We start from the raw sequence: 13,029 nt of genomic DNA, 5'->3' as shown, positions 1-13,029 counted from the left end.
CTTTTTATTGTCCCTAGCACTGTTTTACCGACAATAGGAATATTACTATGTTAGAATAATTTTGATTCGTCGTTAAACTTCTTTAATATATTTTTTCATAGGCTGCGTAATTCTAATTTAAAATAGAGACTTATCACTGGGAATAATACTCTCAAATTCTGTGTGACAAAATTTATTAACAAAAAATTTTCTTTCTTTTTCAGTTCACCGTTCACCGTTACGACAATTAGTCTATTGTACGCTAACAATCGATTACAGCTTTGTTCCCGACTTATTAGTTACAATATTTATTTTGTTGTCTTTTATTTAAAAGACGTTGTTGAGAGTTAGGAAGCTACCTCTTCCGTGGCACCTTCGAATTCGAGCTTGACTTGACAATCATCGGGTAATCCTTCGACGTCCACCTCTGACTCGGATGCATTTAACATATTCAAGGTAACTTCCGCAGACTTTCCGATAAGAGCTTGATTACCGGCGCTTTGCTGTTTAGATCCTTGTTGTACAACCGTAGACTGTTGACTTTGCTGTCTAATCGGCACCCCAGCTTCCTCGAAAGCTTTCTTCTTCAAGGTAGTTCGAATCTGTGAGCTGCAAACGAAGAGAAAAAATTGGGAAACATATTATCAAGCCTGACTAAGAAATTGAGAGACCGTTCTAGAGACCGACGTCTCAAAGTGGCCTCTTCTTAACTTACACCGTTCGTCCTTTTATGCGTTCGCTTATTTTGTTCAAATCTTCACTGAAGGTTTTTACCGAGTGACGGAGCATCTCAATTTCCTCGTCAGTCCATTTACTAAAGAACAGGATTCTTATTTACATATACTTATATATATATATACAATTTTGAAAAGAAGAAGGAAAAAAAAAGAAGTTACACCGTTCTCAATAAAGTGTTACGTAGAAACATATGTTTAAATCGCGATTTGAAAAGCGCGCTCCTGGCATGACTTGGTACGTTCTATTGGTTCTAGTCACGTGATACTATTCATCATGGCGACCATTAGATGCCGGTGGTACGATCAAAAAACAAAAAGTAAAGAGAAAATAGAAAAGTTTATCGTAGGAGAGAATCGTGTACGGATTAAAATACGATCTAAATATATGTTTCAGATTAAAATTACCCTGCCGGGGAGTCTGTCGTTGGATGAAGTTGCATCGTTAGCTCGCCGAGCTTCCCAAAGGCAACTCCAGCCGCGGTGAAAATCTCACCGACCTACAAGTACATCAAAAAAGACATTCGATGAAATAAAAAAAACTCGATATTTTATATTTATTTTATTCCTTCAAAGAAACACTAAAGTAAGGAAAAATCAAATATTCTGTTTTAATTGATGACTAATGAAGGAAACGTAAACATAACCTTTTGTCCACTCACAGGCTCCATTGCTCTTGGCATAGCGAAAAGAAATAGAAGTAAGAAAGAGAGTGAGTGAGAGCGAGCGGAATGCACGTGACTGAAGAGCGGTAGAAAAAGGAAGAACGAGAGCGGTGGGGAGAGAACGGCTGCTAAGCACTATGTGGCGGGAAAGTGCCTAAAATCATCGACTATGAGCCCCTTTTCTTTCGCTTACCTTGCTCGCTGAGTTCATCTCACAAAGAGTTTGTTGTTGCACGCATACGCCTGACGCTTAGTGGAAAGGAAATAGCTCGTACGGTATTGCCATCTTGCGTCGTTCTCGCGATCTTTCCGTTAAACAATTGTAACTTTAATGCTCTTTTTGTCGAGCCACCAATACACCACCCTAAATGCACGTTCTCCTTCTTTTCTTAACTTCTTTCCTCAACTACAATATGTTTAGTAATAAACCATTAATTAGTTCTTTTTTTATTTATAGGATCATCTTGTATTCGAATTTTTACTTCTTTTGTTTTATTTATAAAAATGCATACAAAAATGAGTTACAGTTATACATGAAAGATAATTAATGGGATCGATGATCGTTATTTTTCGCGAAAATCATGATTTTCCTTTGCCAATCGTTGCTGAAAGTAACGATAACTTTTCGAAAATTGCATAGATTGGTCAAGATTAGTTCTATTTGTTCCGACATGTCACCCTTGCGTTCCAATTTCTTTATCAGAGGGAAGTCTTCCAAGTTGGCTAATCGCAGTCTCCTCGAAGCATTTCTGTAACACTTCCAAGGTTGTGGCTCGACAACGATCGTGTCGCAGATAGAGCAAGCTTTGCGAAAGAAATTGACTAATCCCTCGTCTCCGTGATTTAGGTGGATCCACATAGAGATGGAGAAACAAAAGACAACGTCGAAGTGGGTTCTTCCAAGTTTCCTGAGATACCTCGAGATGGTCGGGTCGCACTCGGAAGAAAGAAATTCACCGTACTCGAAGGTAATTCGATCTGGACGAGGATTACTTTGCTGCGATCTCTCGATGAGGATCGGATCGAGATCTATACCCAGCAGAAAGATGTCAGGTCTTTCTTCTTCGCAATTCGTTAAATTAACATTGAAAAAATCGTATAGCTTGTACGTCAGTTCCTATGTAACACGAGAAATATATTTTGTAGGCTCTGAAGAAGATAAAGGGGTAAAAGTTGATAAATGGAACTCATCTGTCGGTTTACTTATGAACGATTCGTTCCATCCTTTCCGACAGCTGCCCGCTCTTACCCCTGCGTTACAGCCAATGTCTAACCCCACATATTTCCGGTCCGAACGAACAGACTGCCAGACGTCTCGCGGAAGTTGCCGTACGCGTTCTTCCGCACTATGAAATTGGTAGTAATTCATAAAGTTCCCATATCTGCTCGCACCCGGATCCGCCTTTATTTTCATATTCTCCGTCTTCTCTTTTTCTTTCGGATCTTCCGACATATTTCGAGAAATCTTATAGAATTCTCACGAATTGCTATCTAAATGGAAAATATGTATCTTTAAATATTCTATTTTATTTGAACCGTTGCATCAAAGCTATTATAACTAATCGATAAGATGTTTATGTTTTAAAACGGTCGATAAGTATGCAATCTTTAACGCAATTACGAAGTATTGTGAAACTTTGAAGAGAAAAATTGATGTTAATCGTTAACGATTTGTTACGACTCTCGTGACACGCATGGACCACGTGCTTACGTATGCAGTGTATCTTCGGGAGCGAAATTTCGCCGTACTAGAAGTAATATTACTTATATCTATTCGACAAAGATACAATGAATGACGGCTGCGCTACGTTTACAGTTGGCTGGCTAAGTGTGCGTATCGTATTAGTTATATCTATATAGTAGTAATACTCACCACGTTGCTCAATTATTCTTTCAACCAACGGAAGACTGTGCTGCCCTACCAAACGAAACACTACTACAAATCCTTTCTCGCACAGCTGTTCTCGATACAAGAGTTTGAATTATTTGTATTTGAATTATTCAAATTACAGATTATTACAAAGTTGCGAACGATCGTAGTACTTTTCGATCTTTACTCAATTTTAAACACGCTCTTATAACTTTCCGATTGTACAACTTTTTATCATCATTTTAGTCGAAGAAATGTCCGATATTCTTCATTCATATTCCTCCGTATTCGAAAAGAATGTCATTTTTTAAAGTTGTAGGCAAAATGAGTCACATGGCAGGGAGGTCTTGGCAAGATTAACCGAGAAGTAGAGACGGTGCTGTCATCTCATGGAAACCACGAGAAATTGTTCCTATTATCAAAGAGAAACGTTCAATAATATTATTACATATGTATTATGAAATGTAGCTATTTAAGTGAACGTATATTTGTTTAGATAGATTTTTTTATTAATTTATATTGGATTTATTCAGCCCTAACACATAGAGATATGATTTATTTGACAAAGGAAAGAAAGAAGGAAGAAGTCATTTGGATAAAGATAAAAGATCGAAGGATAGGATCCAAGGAAGCAAGACTCAAACGAAGAGACGTCCGCGACCCAGATAAACGTTAGCCTTCGCGAACGTGGCTCGATCGCGAGCGAATCCGAGGAGAATCGTGTTGAGATACGATGCATTTGCGTTTCGCGAGAGAACTTTAGTCATTCTTTATCTTTGCCTTGTAATCTCCTTCGATCTATCGATAGATTCGTCTCTGATGTTTTTTACACTTATATGTAAGCAGCAGCATAATTTCTATGGATCGGTCAACAATGCCTATCGATCTCTCGAATTACACGAATTAACTTAGCGATATCAGATAGCACCGATATGACCCTGACTTCCTGTCAGAGAAAAGAAGAAAGAAGAAGAAAAACTGACGAAGAAAAGTATACCCGCGAAGGTCTCTAAATGACACACCTACAATTATGTAAAGCCCCCTACGCACTGCGTGTCGCAATAATTCGCAAACAATACGACGATAGATTTGAGTACGTTCCTCCTCTGTTTGCGAAACTCGACACGGTGTCGGTGCGATTCTCGTTGAGAAGAGAAAAGAAAGATTACACATTCAATTCGATATAGGAAAAGGATCGAGATTCTTAGGGACTCGTATAAGTATTTTGTTTCAATGGATAATTACGAAAATGGGAAGATAGTTGTCCCTGGAAATAGGCAAGCGTGTCTAGGTTTCGAAAGGTCAGGTAGAAAAAGGTAGAAAATAGGCAGGAAGGCCTTTTGGGTAGGGTCTGTGGAATGGTAGACGCAAGCCGGCAGGCCGGCCGGCAGGCAGGCGGGTAAAGGCAGGCGGGCAAAAGCAGGCGGGCAAAAGCAGGCGGGCAAAGGCAGGTGCAACTCGGCTATCTCTCGCGTTTGGAGAGCACAACTTGCGCATTCTCTTGGACTCTTCTCGCTGCAATTTCCTTTCTTTTTCTTTCATCTCGTTGTTCGCTCAAGAGCAGATGCGTCCGTGAACGAAGGCATGTGCGAAGCCACGTACTCCGAGATAACGATGGGAGGAAGATCGGCCGTGCTCCTACAATACCAACAAGTACAGAGAAAAAGATCCGAGTCGAGCCGAGCCGAGCCGAGTCGATCCGCCGAACATACAAATATTGAATTTTGTTCGGGTTCTCTCCTTCTTTTTTCAAAGAATCTCTCTTGCCAAATAGCTTTTAAAGCACGCGAGCTCGCGTATTGCCAAACGCACGAGCAAACCGGTTCCCCGCTGCTCTTTTGAAATATTTCCGAAGGAAAAAGGATAAGATTTTGTTTCTGACGCATCGATCGGATTAACCACGCTCGACTCGAACCGAAAATCTTACCGAAACTTTACAAATTGCTAATATTCGAGCGGTCATTTATGTTATGGCACTCATGCTACTTTAAAGATTCTATTTTGTAAAGTAAAGTCAGATCCGTATCAGAATGAATCTTTGTAAATTGTTACGCTAGATTACTAATCCCTCGCGTATTCTGGGAATACACGTTGTCCGTGAGATATCGAGCGATAGGAGACGAGGAAAGTCCAACCTATTGACCCCAATTTTCGCTGCGCTCGATGTCGAATAAAAGAGAAGATAAAAGAAAAGGATTGCGACACACGCACAAGTTTGCAATAATTGTACTAAAAAAAAAAAAAGAAAAAATCATGAAAAACGTCGAGTCTGTAATTGCATCGTATGGAGCAACGCGTTGTAAAGTAGTCTCTTGTGTTAGTCGACGTTGCTGCAATTCTAGAACTCCTCTCGTTAGATTCCTTAAAAGAAAAAAAAAAAAGAACAAACAAATTATTCAGATTCGAAAAATACTTGATTAGAAAATGTGGGAAAATGTCGAAATAAAGGGTAACACATCGATGATCGTCGGAAGGCCTCTATGATGCATAACTTCGTGAGTGGACGATTAGTCAGCATGAGTTGACATCATCCTCGATTCTCGCATCTACTATATATATGCAGTATCTATGTATGCACATCGAATAAAGGGTTGTTGAATGGCTTTTCGGGTACGCGTTGTTGGATTATTTGTAACGTTGCCGCGGACGATAAAATCGAAACTTGTATCTAGAAGATTGAAATTCTGAGACTAAAAGACGGAAGGATAAATATTTGATTATTTGTATAACCCCGCCCCGAGTAGGTCGACGGCACGAGGACAGCTGGAAGATCCTTTCTTCGAGAAGTAAGATTGAAGACGTCGATACTCGTGGTTACAATAATAGGTAAGTTGAAAATTTAAACTGCTGATACATAACTCCGGAAGTTGGTCGTAAAGCCGATTGGCGCATCCGGTCCATTGAATTCTCTATGTTTTCCAGAGGCATGGAAAATCCGCTTTTTCCGGAACGGGGCTTCACCGTCCCCCTGTCATTGGGTACGGACGAGGATCTTCCTTTGCCGACAAACGGACAACTGAAAACGACCTCACGAGCGACAACAAGAGAAACACAAAGAAAATTTCCGTCTTTCGTGGCTCGGCTAGGCTACATGCTGGGAGCAACCCTAACCACTATATGCGACGAAGAGAGCCCATGTATTGCTCCTCCTCGATTTGTTTCCTTCACTCATACCAACGCACCAACTGCCAGGCACGTGGATTCTATTCGACCCTTTTTCTCCGCTTTGCGAGTATTTCTGTCATTTTTTACTCTTATATTACTTCTCTATACATTCTATGTCGCATCGCAGAACAACGTGGATAATATTCGGACAGCGTGAATTTTGTCGAAATATGATTATATCGTAAATGTTTCTTTTCTTTAGACCTAGAGACGACTTAATCCTCGTTTAAATCCGCTTTTCCACGCTTAGCAGCATTTTCGGTCGTCCTTATAAATGGACCGCCCCTTAAAGGTTCTTCCTTCTTAAATAACCAGAGGATTAAAGTCAATTCGGCGTCTAAACGCGGTTACAATCGGCCGAGAATCGCAACGAATCGACAAACTAAAAAGTTTATTTATTTATTCGTTTTCATTCGACCGAGGATTAATAGAAACATCCATAAATAGGATTATTTGACATTAACCACGAGAAATGAATCACGCGATTATTATAAGATGCAATGAGACGTTTAAGAAAGATATTTCAGAAAGATATAGAAATAACATTTCATCTCGCTTCGTTTTTTTTCCTCGTTTGTAGAAGCATAAATTATCTCCTACCTATTTTTATTTTTTATTTCACAAATCTTGCCCAACGTACGTAGTAGACTTTTGACCATATTCGTCGAGAGAGAATTCGTTCTTGCGAAAATATATCTAAGAGTTGGTAAAGACAAACGAAATATAGAAGACCAAAGTAATCAACTGGTTTTCAAAGTTTTGCGTAGTAAAGAAGGATTCCGAAAATGATCGGTTCTTACGAATTCGTTGGACGAACCTCGTCGCATCTAGTCGATTCTAACGGAAGCCAATCTTGTAGCGGATGACGCGACTTCCGGGACGTGACCTTAGGAATTCCAATTTGTTCGTTGCTAGCTCGCTACTTCTTTCTCCTCTTTTTCTTCTCCTCTCCTTTTCATCATCTCCTTCCTCTTATCGTCGAAATCTGTGTTTGCTCAACCAGCCAGCCATTTACTATTTTCGTCATTGCCACTCACTGATCCGCGTCCTTCTTCGCGTTTTTTTTTATCGCCGAATGATCGTCCGAACGCTTTCAATTTCTTATTCTTCAAAAAGTAGACGCGATATGTATTTTTTAGGTTGCCTCCCTTTTTCTTTTTACATTCAATTTTTCTATCGGTATCAAAGTTAGTCACCGTTAAATAAATAAAGAAAAATAACAATGCGTTAATAAAACGTGAACGTTTTTCTAGACGCTCGACGAGACCGTCCACACGCGATAGGAATATATACCTGAATATATACCTACTTTGCATTATAATCAAACGATCGAGACGTACTCAAAGAACGACAGAGATTCTTTACGTTGCAACGAAGTTGAGAATAAAAGAAGAGAGTAGTTATTTATAAATCTAATTATAATTCAAACAAGAATAAATATATTTGCTACATTTATTTGGTCAAACGAATGCTCTTGGATGTCTTTGCTCGGATAATTAAATAACGATAAATTGAATAAGATATACTCTAGAATACAGATTAAATTATCTAATTAATCCATGCAAGTATCTATCGTAGTTAAAAGGTTCAAAATATATGATCTATGCACTGTCCTCTTCGAAATCTACCGTTGAAATGAGCTTTTGTTTTCTATGTAAATACTTTTATTAAATATTATTTATATGACTTTCCGAACGTTGTGCAGAACGTTATAATTTGAATTTCTATTTATTAGAAATAATATTTTCGTTAAGATGACAATGTGTCAGTCTTAGAGGAAATTCCGAAGAGGAAGGTACATCAAAAGATAAATCCATATTTTTAAATTACAATATACATTTTCTTCGATTAATTAACAATTATTTGAATACTCTAATGCACTTAACTTATATTATACGAGTTATTAGATGAAAATTTGCTCCTCGATGTTGTCCCTGCGCAGGAACGTTAAAAAGATCTGAAATATTAAGAGAGTACATTTATATATATGAAAAGTAATATACATAGTAAATAAAAGATATTTTCTGAATGATTTTCTAGCGAGGTCGTTTCGACTATATCGCATATATAGGGTAGATATACGGTACATCCGGCTGGTCGTCTCTAATTCGTTGCTAAAAAAGTCCCACGGTGGAGCAGGAAGAACCGCGCAAAACTGGATCGTTGAGAGACGACAGAGGAGGAAGACGTATTAATGCTCTCTCGACGAGGGGAAAGAATACGTTCTTGTCGGATGTCATTATCCTTTAAGAGTATTTGTCTCGTTTCGGATACATCGCGGACGTTACAGTAGAAATGGACGGATGGCAACTAGTCTGCACGAGTTTATTTAAGGAGTGCTGCTTGCCGCTCGCTGCTTGTGTGGCCGTCGGCTTCCCGCTTTCTTTACTGTCCATCTCTCCTTCCCACCATCTTATACAAATGATCTTAAATTATGACGAACCGACCTGTTAATACCTCTATATACAAATGTCGATCGAATTTATTATGTAGATAGAAGAAAAAGTGGGAGAGTTGATCATTCGATTATTAGCAATCGATAAAAATAACGAGCAAGAAAAATAAAAATATAGATCGAGGAGTTTCTCTTGGATCGACCTTCGAAACGTCGAGATGAATTTACGTATAAATGTATATAGAGTTGTGACTACGTACCGAGGGGTCGCTGAGTTTAACCGTGTAACTGGGTCATCGAAGCAAGGATACGTCACGAGATAGCACGATTTATCGTTGAACGTGTAATACTCGCGTATATAGATATCCTTTTTGATCGCTAAAGTATAATAGCTGAATAGGAAGAAGGAGTCTTTGGACCTTCGTTATTCGTCGCGAAAGGGTCCTTGGACTTAGCGAAATATCGATCCGCGACATTAGAAAAGCTCGTAGCGATTTGGCCTTGAAGTCAATGCTGGCAAGTCTATCTCGTGATCTTAGCTGGGCCAGCTCGACGTGTGTCTGGAGACTCGACCGAGGCGAAGGTTGAAGGAGGGGAGGAACATGGGAATTATTCCGATCGTGCTCGATCCTTCCAATGTGTAAACGTACTTATGTACGTATACTCATTGTTCATTGCGAAAGGGGATACAAGTACGTGCCTCTTAACAGAAAGCTCTTTTCTAAGGCTTACTTATTGTTAGACCTTTCGATTCATTCGTCGAGTGAATACGCATGCGGGACTTCGCATCATAGTCAGCAGTCATTAAGGATTAAGAAAGACGTCGTTATCGTCGGTTCTTGCACGTGTCATTAATCTGTACTCTAAGACAACAAAAAGTTACTTTTTTAATTACTAAACAGAAGAGATTAGATTTATAATTGTTTATTTTCTTTGACTTATTGGAAATTTGTATTTTTCAGAAAGAAACATAGATGCGTACTCTAATCATTGATATTCCTTTTGCAATCAAACGATACCTACAAATTTAGCTTTTGCATCCGTTCGCGGTCAGGAATTGGTTAATAAGTTTGGGAAAGAGTTGGTTGATTTCGAAACGTTCACGGTTCAAACAGGGGTGCGATGCTTTGAGTAAAGTTAGCGATCGATCGATCGATCGATCGATTATTGGCTCGTCTCTGTCTTTCTTGTAGAACTAAATGTCGTTGATACTTCCTAAGTCTCGATTACATCAATAGCGAAAGAAATTGCTTCTTTTTCCTTACACGTGCTCGTTGCAAGTCACGCTAGTTGCGTGTTACGTTATTGCGTTAATGCGAATACAATTTTGCAGCGACGTTCTAAAGTCTACTATGATACGACGCAAACTCGAATGTCGGTAAAAGGAAGTCTACTGGAAATAATCTTATCGTTCTTTCGTTTGATATACGACGCAATTAAAATGGATTTTTTACAAGACAGAGGCATCAAAGTTGTTGCTTGCTTTCGAAGAAGACAAAAGTTTCTCCGAGTTAGACAACACTTTAATATTTTGCATTTAATTAGATGTCTACTTAACGTTTCTTAGAATAAGATGTTATCATTGTTTTATACGATCGTCAAAACAAATGTTTCGCGAATATTAAAAATCCAAAATTTGATTGCCGACGTTATTTTTATCGTCATTTTCAGATAGACGTGCACGCATATTCGTTACACCTTGGCTCGGTGATTAGTGGTATAAAGATAAAGAACAGAGTCGTTCCACCGTAGGCTACTTCGAAATCGTATCGATTGTATTTTGCTATTTTTTTCAACAACAAGTTGACGCAATTACATAGTACGTAGTCATTAACGATAGCTGCTCCGGGGTGAGCGGGCAACCAAAGAGCACGTGCTTTTCTCTCCCTCTCTCTCTTTCTCGCAAGGCAAATATTTCTTACGATTTATGAATCACACACGTCCACGTAAAATCCGATTCTTCCTATGTATATGTATGTATATAGTAGTCCTTTCTAACGTTATGTTTTTAATCGATCTTTTCTTCAAATAGATTTTAAACGAATAAAGAATGACGCGCAAAATATTTCTTTTTACTAAGAATAAGATAATATCAAAAATACATGAATGGAAAAAATGTTGTATTAGTTGTACGTATTTACGTAGTCGAGTAATCTTAATCGATCGATTAGAAATACTTTTTGACGTCACACTCGTTACGTATCGATCGTGACGTTCAAAGTACTGTAATCGATAAAAAGAAATACGATAGTTTCGAAGGCCGAGGTAAGCTTTTCGTCAACATCCTAGTATTTATTTCGAAAAGGATGCTTGCATCCTGTCCAATTGTATTTCCGTGTATATACGTGCATATGTACATATATATATAAGCAGCAGCTCGAGCAGCTGGCAGCGCTTTACCGTCGAGAGAGAAACCGGACGAGGAAAAGGATGGTTCGGAGAATGAAGGGGAAGAGGGGAGACAGGAGCAAAACAGCCTCGACTTAAATTAACCGCAACCCCTCGGAAACGCGTGCGAGCTAGCTGTTATACAGGATACGCGCGTGGCACATTATTTTCAAACTTCGATCGATTTATCTTTTTGCATAAAATCCTTTATTTTGCTTTTTTTTTCCAATTATTTTTAAGGTGACACGCAGGCAGACAAAATATCAGCTTTGGCCCCGATTTTTGTAGATCGCGTTATACTTATTATCTCGAGAGACAATAATTCTCAACAACTCGGTCCGTAGCAACAATAAGAATAATAATAATTCTCTCCTTCTTTCTCGATGTTTTTTATCTTCTTTTATAAGAGGAAGGTTGCAAAGGAAGACAGACCGGACGTTGGAGGTGGAGCTCTTGTTTCTTTTTCTCCTCAAGCTTTACCTTCATAGCTTTTCTTATCCCTTTTTCAATATTTTTTCTTCCACCGCCTCCGTGCGTACATTTTATAGGCGCAAACGAAACGAGCTTGAACCGGTTCGAAGCATTTTTCGTCGGTTCCTCGTCCCGGACTTTAGACCGGTATTCCTCCACGTGCAAGATGTGTAGGTAGTTTTGCGAGGTGTGTGCATTTCGCAAATTGCAGCTTCAGACCGCGACGCGGACTCTGTTAATATCATTTTCTAACTCGTGCCATTTCAAGACGGAACTTTCCATCGAGAAAGTTACCCGTTATTTCGTACACCTATGAAGGAAATAATTACAAGTCGTTATTTTGAATTTCGTTTGGAATACTTTTCATTGATCTCTCGTAGAAACATTAGTACCTACATGTGTATATTATATATGCATATGCGTACGGAATGTACTTTCCAAGAGCAGAATCAAGATATCATTTATTTTCTATTACTTATGGCAAACTGCTTATCGAGCAGATAACCGTTATGACACGTGAATAAATATCCAGAACGAAAACTTATTTAAATCGTTCAAAAATTGCGTGATATCGTAACGCGAACGAAACGATCGACACGGTTAAAGGAATATAACTCTATCATCTTGTCGCAAGGTCAGACCGAGAGTTTTATTGTCGATAATACATTTTTACGTTAACTCGACGTGAAAAGTGATGCAACCTGACGGAACAAGCGTGTTCGTATCGAAGCGTTAGCTAAAAGTATCATAAACGTCCATTAATGCGTGCAATATTTGCTTTAGATAATTGGTAGCGGGTACGTCATTGCGTTCAAAATATCCGTAGAACCAATGAAAAATACCTTTTCGATTCTTTCCTCCTCGGATTTAACGAACAAAGCTTCGAGAACCGATGGATTTTAAATCTAAGAAGTTTCAATCTGGAGGCTCTTCTCCGATTTTCACGCCGATCGAATTTCCAAGACCTTTTTTTCTATGATACTATAGACAGATTTTTACGTATGCGTGGGCGCGTATAGATCGCGACGGAAATTCGAACGGACAAAGCGAACTATGCCTGCTGAAGCTCTTCCTTTTCTTCTTCTTTCTATTCATGACATTTTGAGTGTACAAGCAAGACGTCCCTCTTCCATTTTACCTTTCTTCACGAATAATTATTTATGCCCTACTTACTTTCCTCTTAATTTCGAATCATACGAATCGTCAAACAGACAGATTCTAATGGATGGAATAATTGATGATAAACGACAAACATTTATCATTCTTATCCTTAACAAATAAAAGATGGATCGAAATATTGGAACGAGGTCGACTTATCACCGGTTGGTCCACTTTTTTCCAATCGATTCGCTGCGCGTATAA

General features: G+C 38.8%; 2 protein-coding genes and 1 long non-coding RNA gene across 5 annotated transcripts; 1 reads left to right on the top strand and 2 right to left on the bottom strand.

Moving 5' to 3' along the window:
* Positions 1–156: 156 nt before the first annotated feature.
* On the bottom strand, positions 157–1,661 carry LOC106787669 (chromatin complexes subunit BAP18). 3 transcript variants are annotated; one of them, XM_014750238.1, is made up of 4 exons: positions 1,572–1,661; positions 1,122–1,213; positions 695–793; positions 157–588 (listed from the first exon to the last, which is right to left on the bottom strand). In XM_014750238.1, exons 1-4 carry the CDS (start codon positions 1,587–1,589, stop codon positions 327–329), a joined length of 471 nt encoding a protein of 156 aa, XP_014605724.1. In that variant the 5' UTR covers positions 1,590–1,661; the 3' UTR covers positions 157–326. The 3 variants fall into 3 exon arrangements, with proteins under 3 accessions (XP_014605724.1, XP_014605723.1, XP_014605725.1); XM_014750237.1 differs by lacking the exon at positions 1,572–1,661 and adding an exon at positions 1,361–1,468; XM_014750239.1 differs by lacking the exons at positions 695–793; positions 1,572–1,661 and adding an exon at positions 1,361–1,445.
* On the top strand, positions 833–6,481 carry LOC106787671. Its single transcript, XR_001381831.1, has 6 exons — positions 833–1,033; positions 1,111–1,299; positions 1,378–1,654; positions 2,226–2,431; positions 2,525–6,074; positions 6,171–6,481. It is a non-coding gene; the product is annotated as an uncharacterized LOC106787671 (long non-coding RNA).
* On the bottom strand, positions 1,824–2,857 carry LOC106787668 (probable RNA methyltransferase CG11342). Its single transcript, XM_014750236.1, has 2 exons — positions 2,628–2,857; positions 1,824–2,495 (listed from the first exon to the last, which is right to left on the bottom strand). The coding sequence occupies exons 1-2, from the start codon at positions 2,829–2,831 to the stop codon at positions 1,923–1,925; spliced, it is 777 nt and encodes a 258-aa protein (XP_014605722.1). The 5' UTR covers positions 2,832–2,857; the 3' UTR covers positions 1,824–1,922.
* Positions 6,482–13,029: the final 6,548 nt, after the last annotated feature.

Source organism: Polistes canadensis, unplaced genomic scaffold, assembly GCF_001313835.1.
Source record: "Polistes canadensis isolate GaletaPanama2010 unplaced genomic scaffold, ASM131383v1 scaffold_109, whole genome shotgun sequence".
In the NCBI taxonomy this organism is placed as follows: domain Eukaryota; kingdom Metazoa; phylum Arthropoda; class Insecta; order Hymenoptera; family Vespidae; genus Polistes; species Polistes canadensis.
This window is presented reverse-complemented; position numbering and strand designations above follow the sequence as displayed.

Bases quoted from the DNA above. Each gene is read 5' to 3' on its own strand.
- LOC106787669 (XM_014750237.1), bottom strand. From the start codon at position 1,396: ATGCCAAGAGCAATGGAGCCTGTGAGTGGACAAAAG. The intron at 1,214-1,360 runs GTTATGTTTACG...ATGTACTTGTAG, and splicing joins AGCCTGTGAGTGGACAAAAG to GTCGGTGAGATTTTCACCGC. The intron at 794-1,121 runs GTAATTTTAATC...CCTGTTCTTTAG, and splicing joins ACGACAGACTCCCCGGCAGG to TAAATGGACTGACGAGGAAA.
- LOC106787668 (XM_014750236.1), bottom strand. From the start codon at position 2,831: ATGTCGGAAGATCCGAAAGAAAAAGAGAAGACGGAGAATATGAAAATA. The intron at 2,496-2,627 runs GTAAGAGCGGGC...CGTGTTACATAG, and splicing joins ACATTGGCTGTAACGCAGGG to GAACTGACGTACAAGCTATA.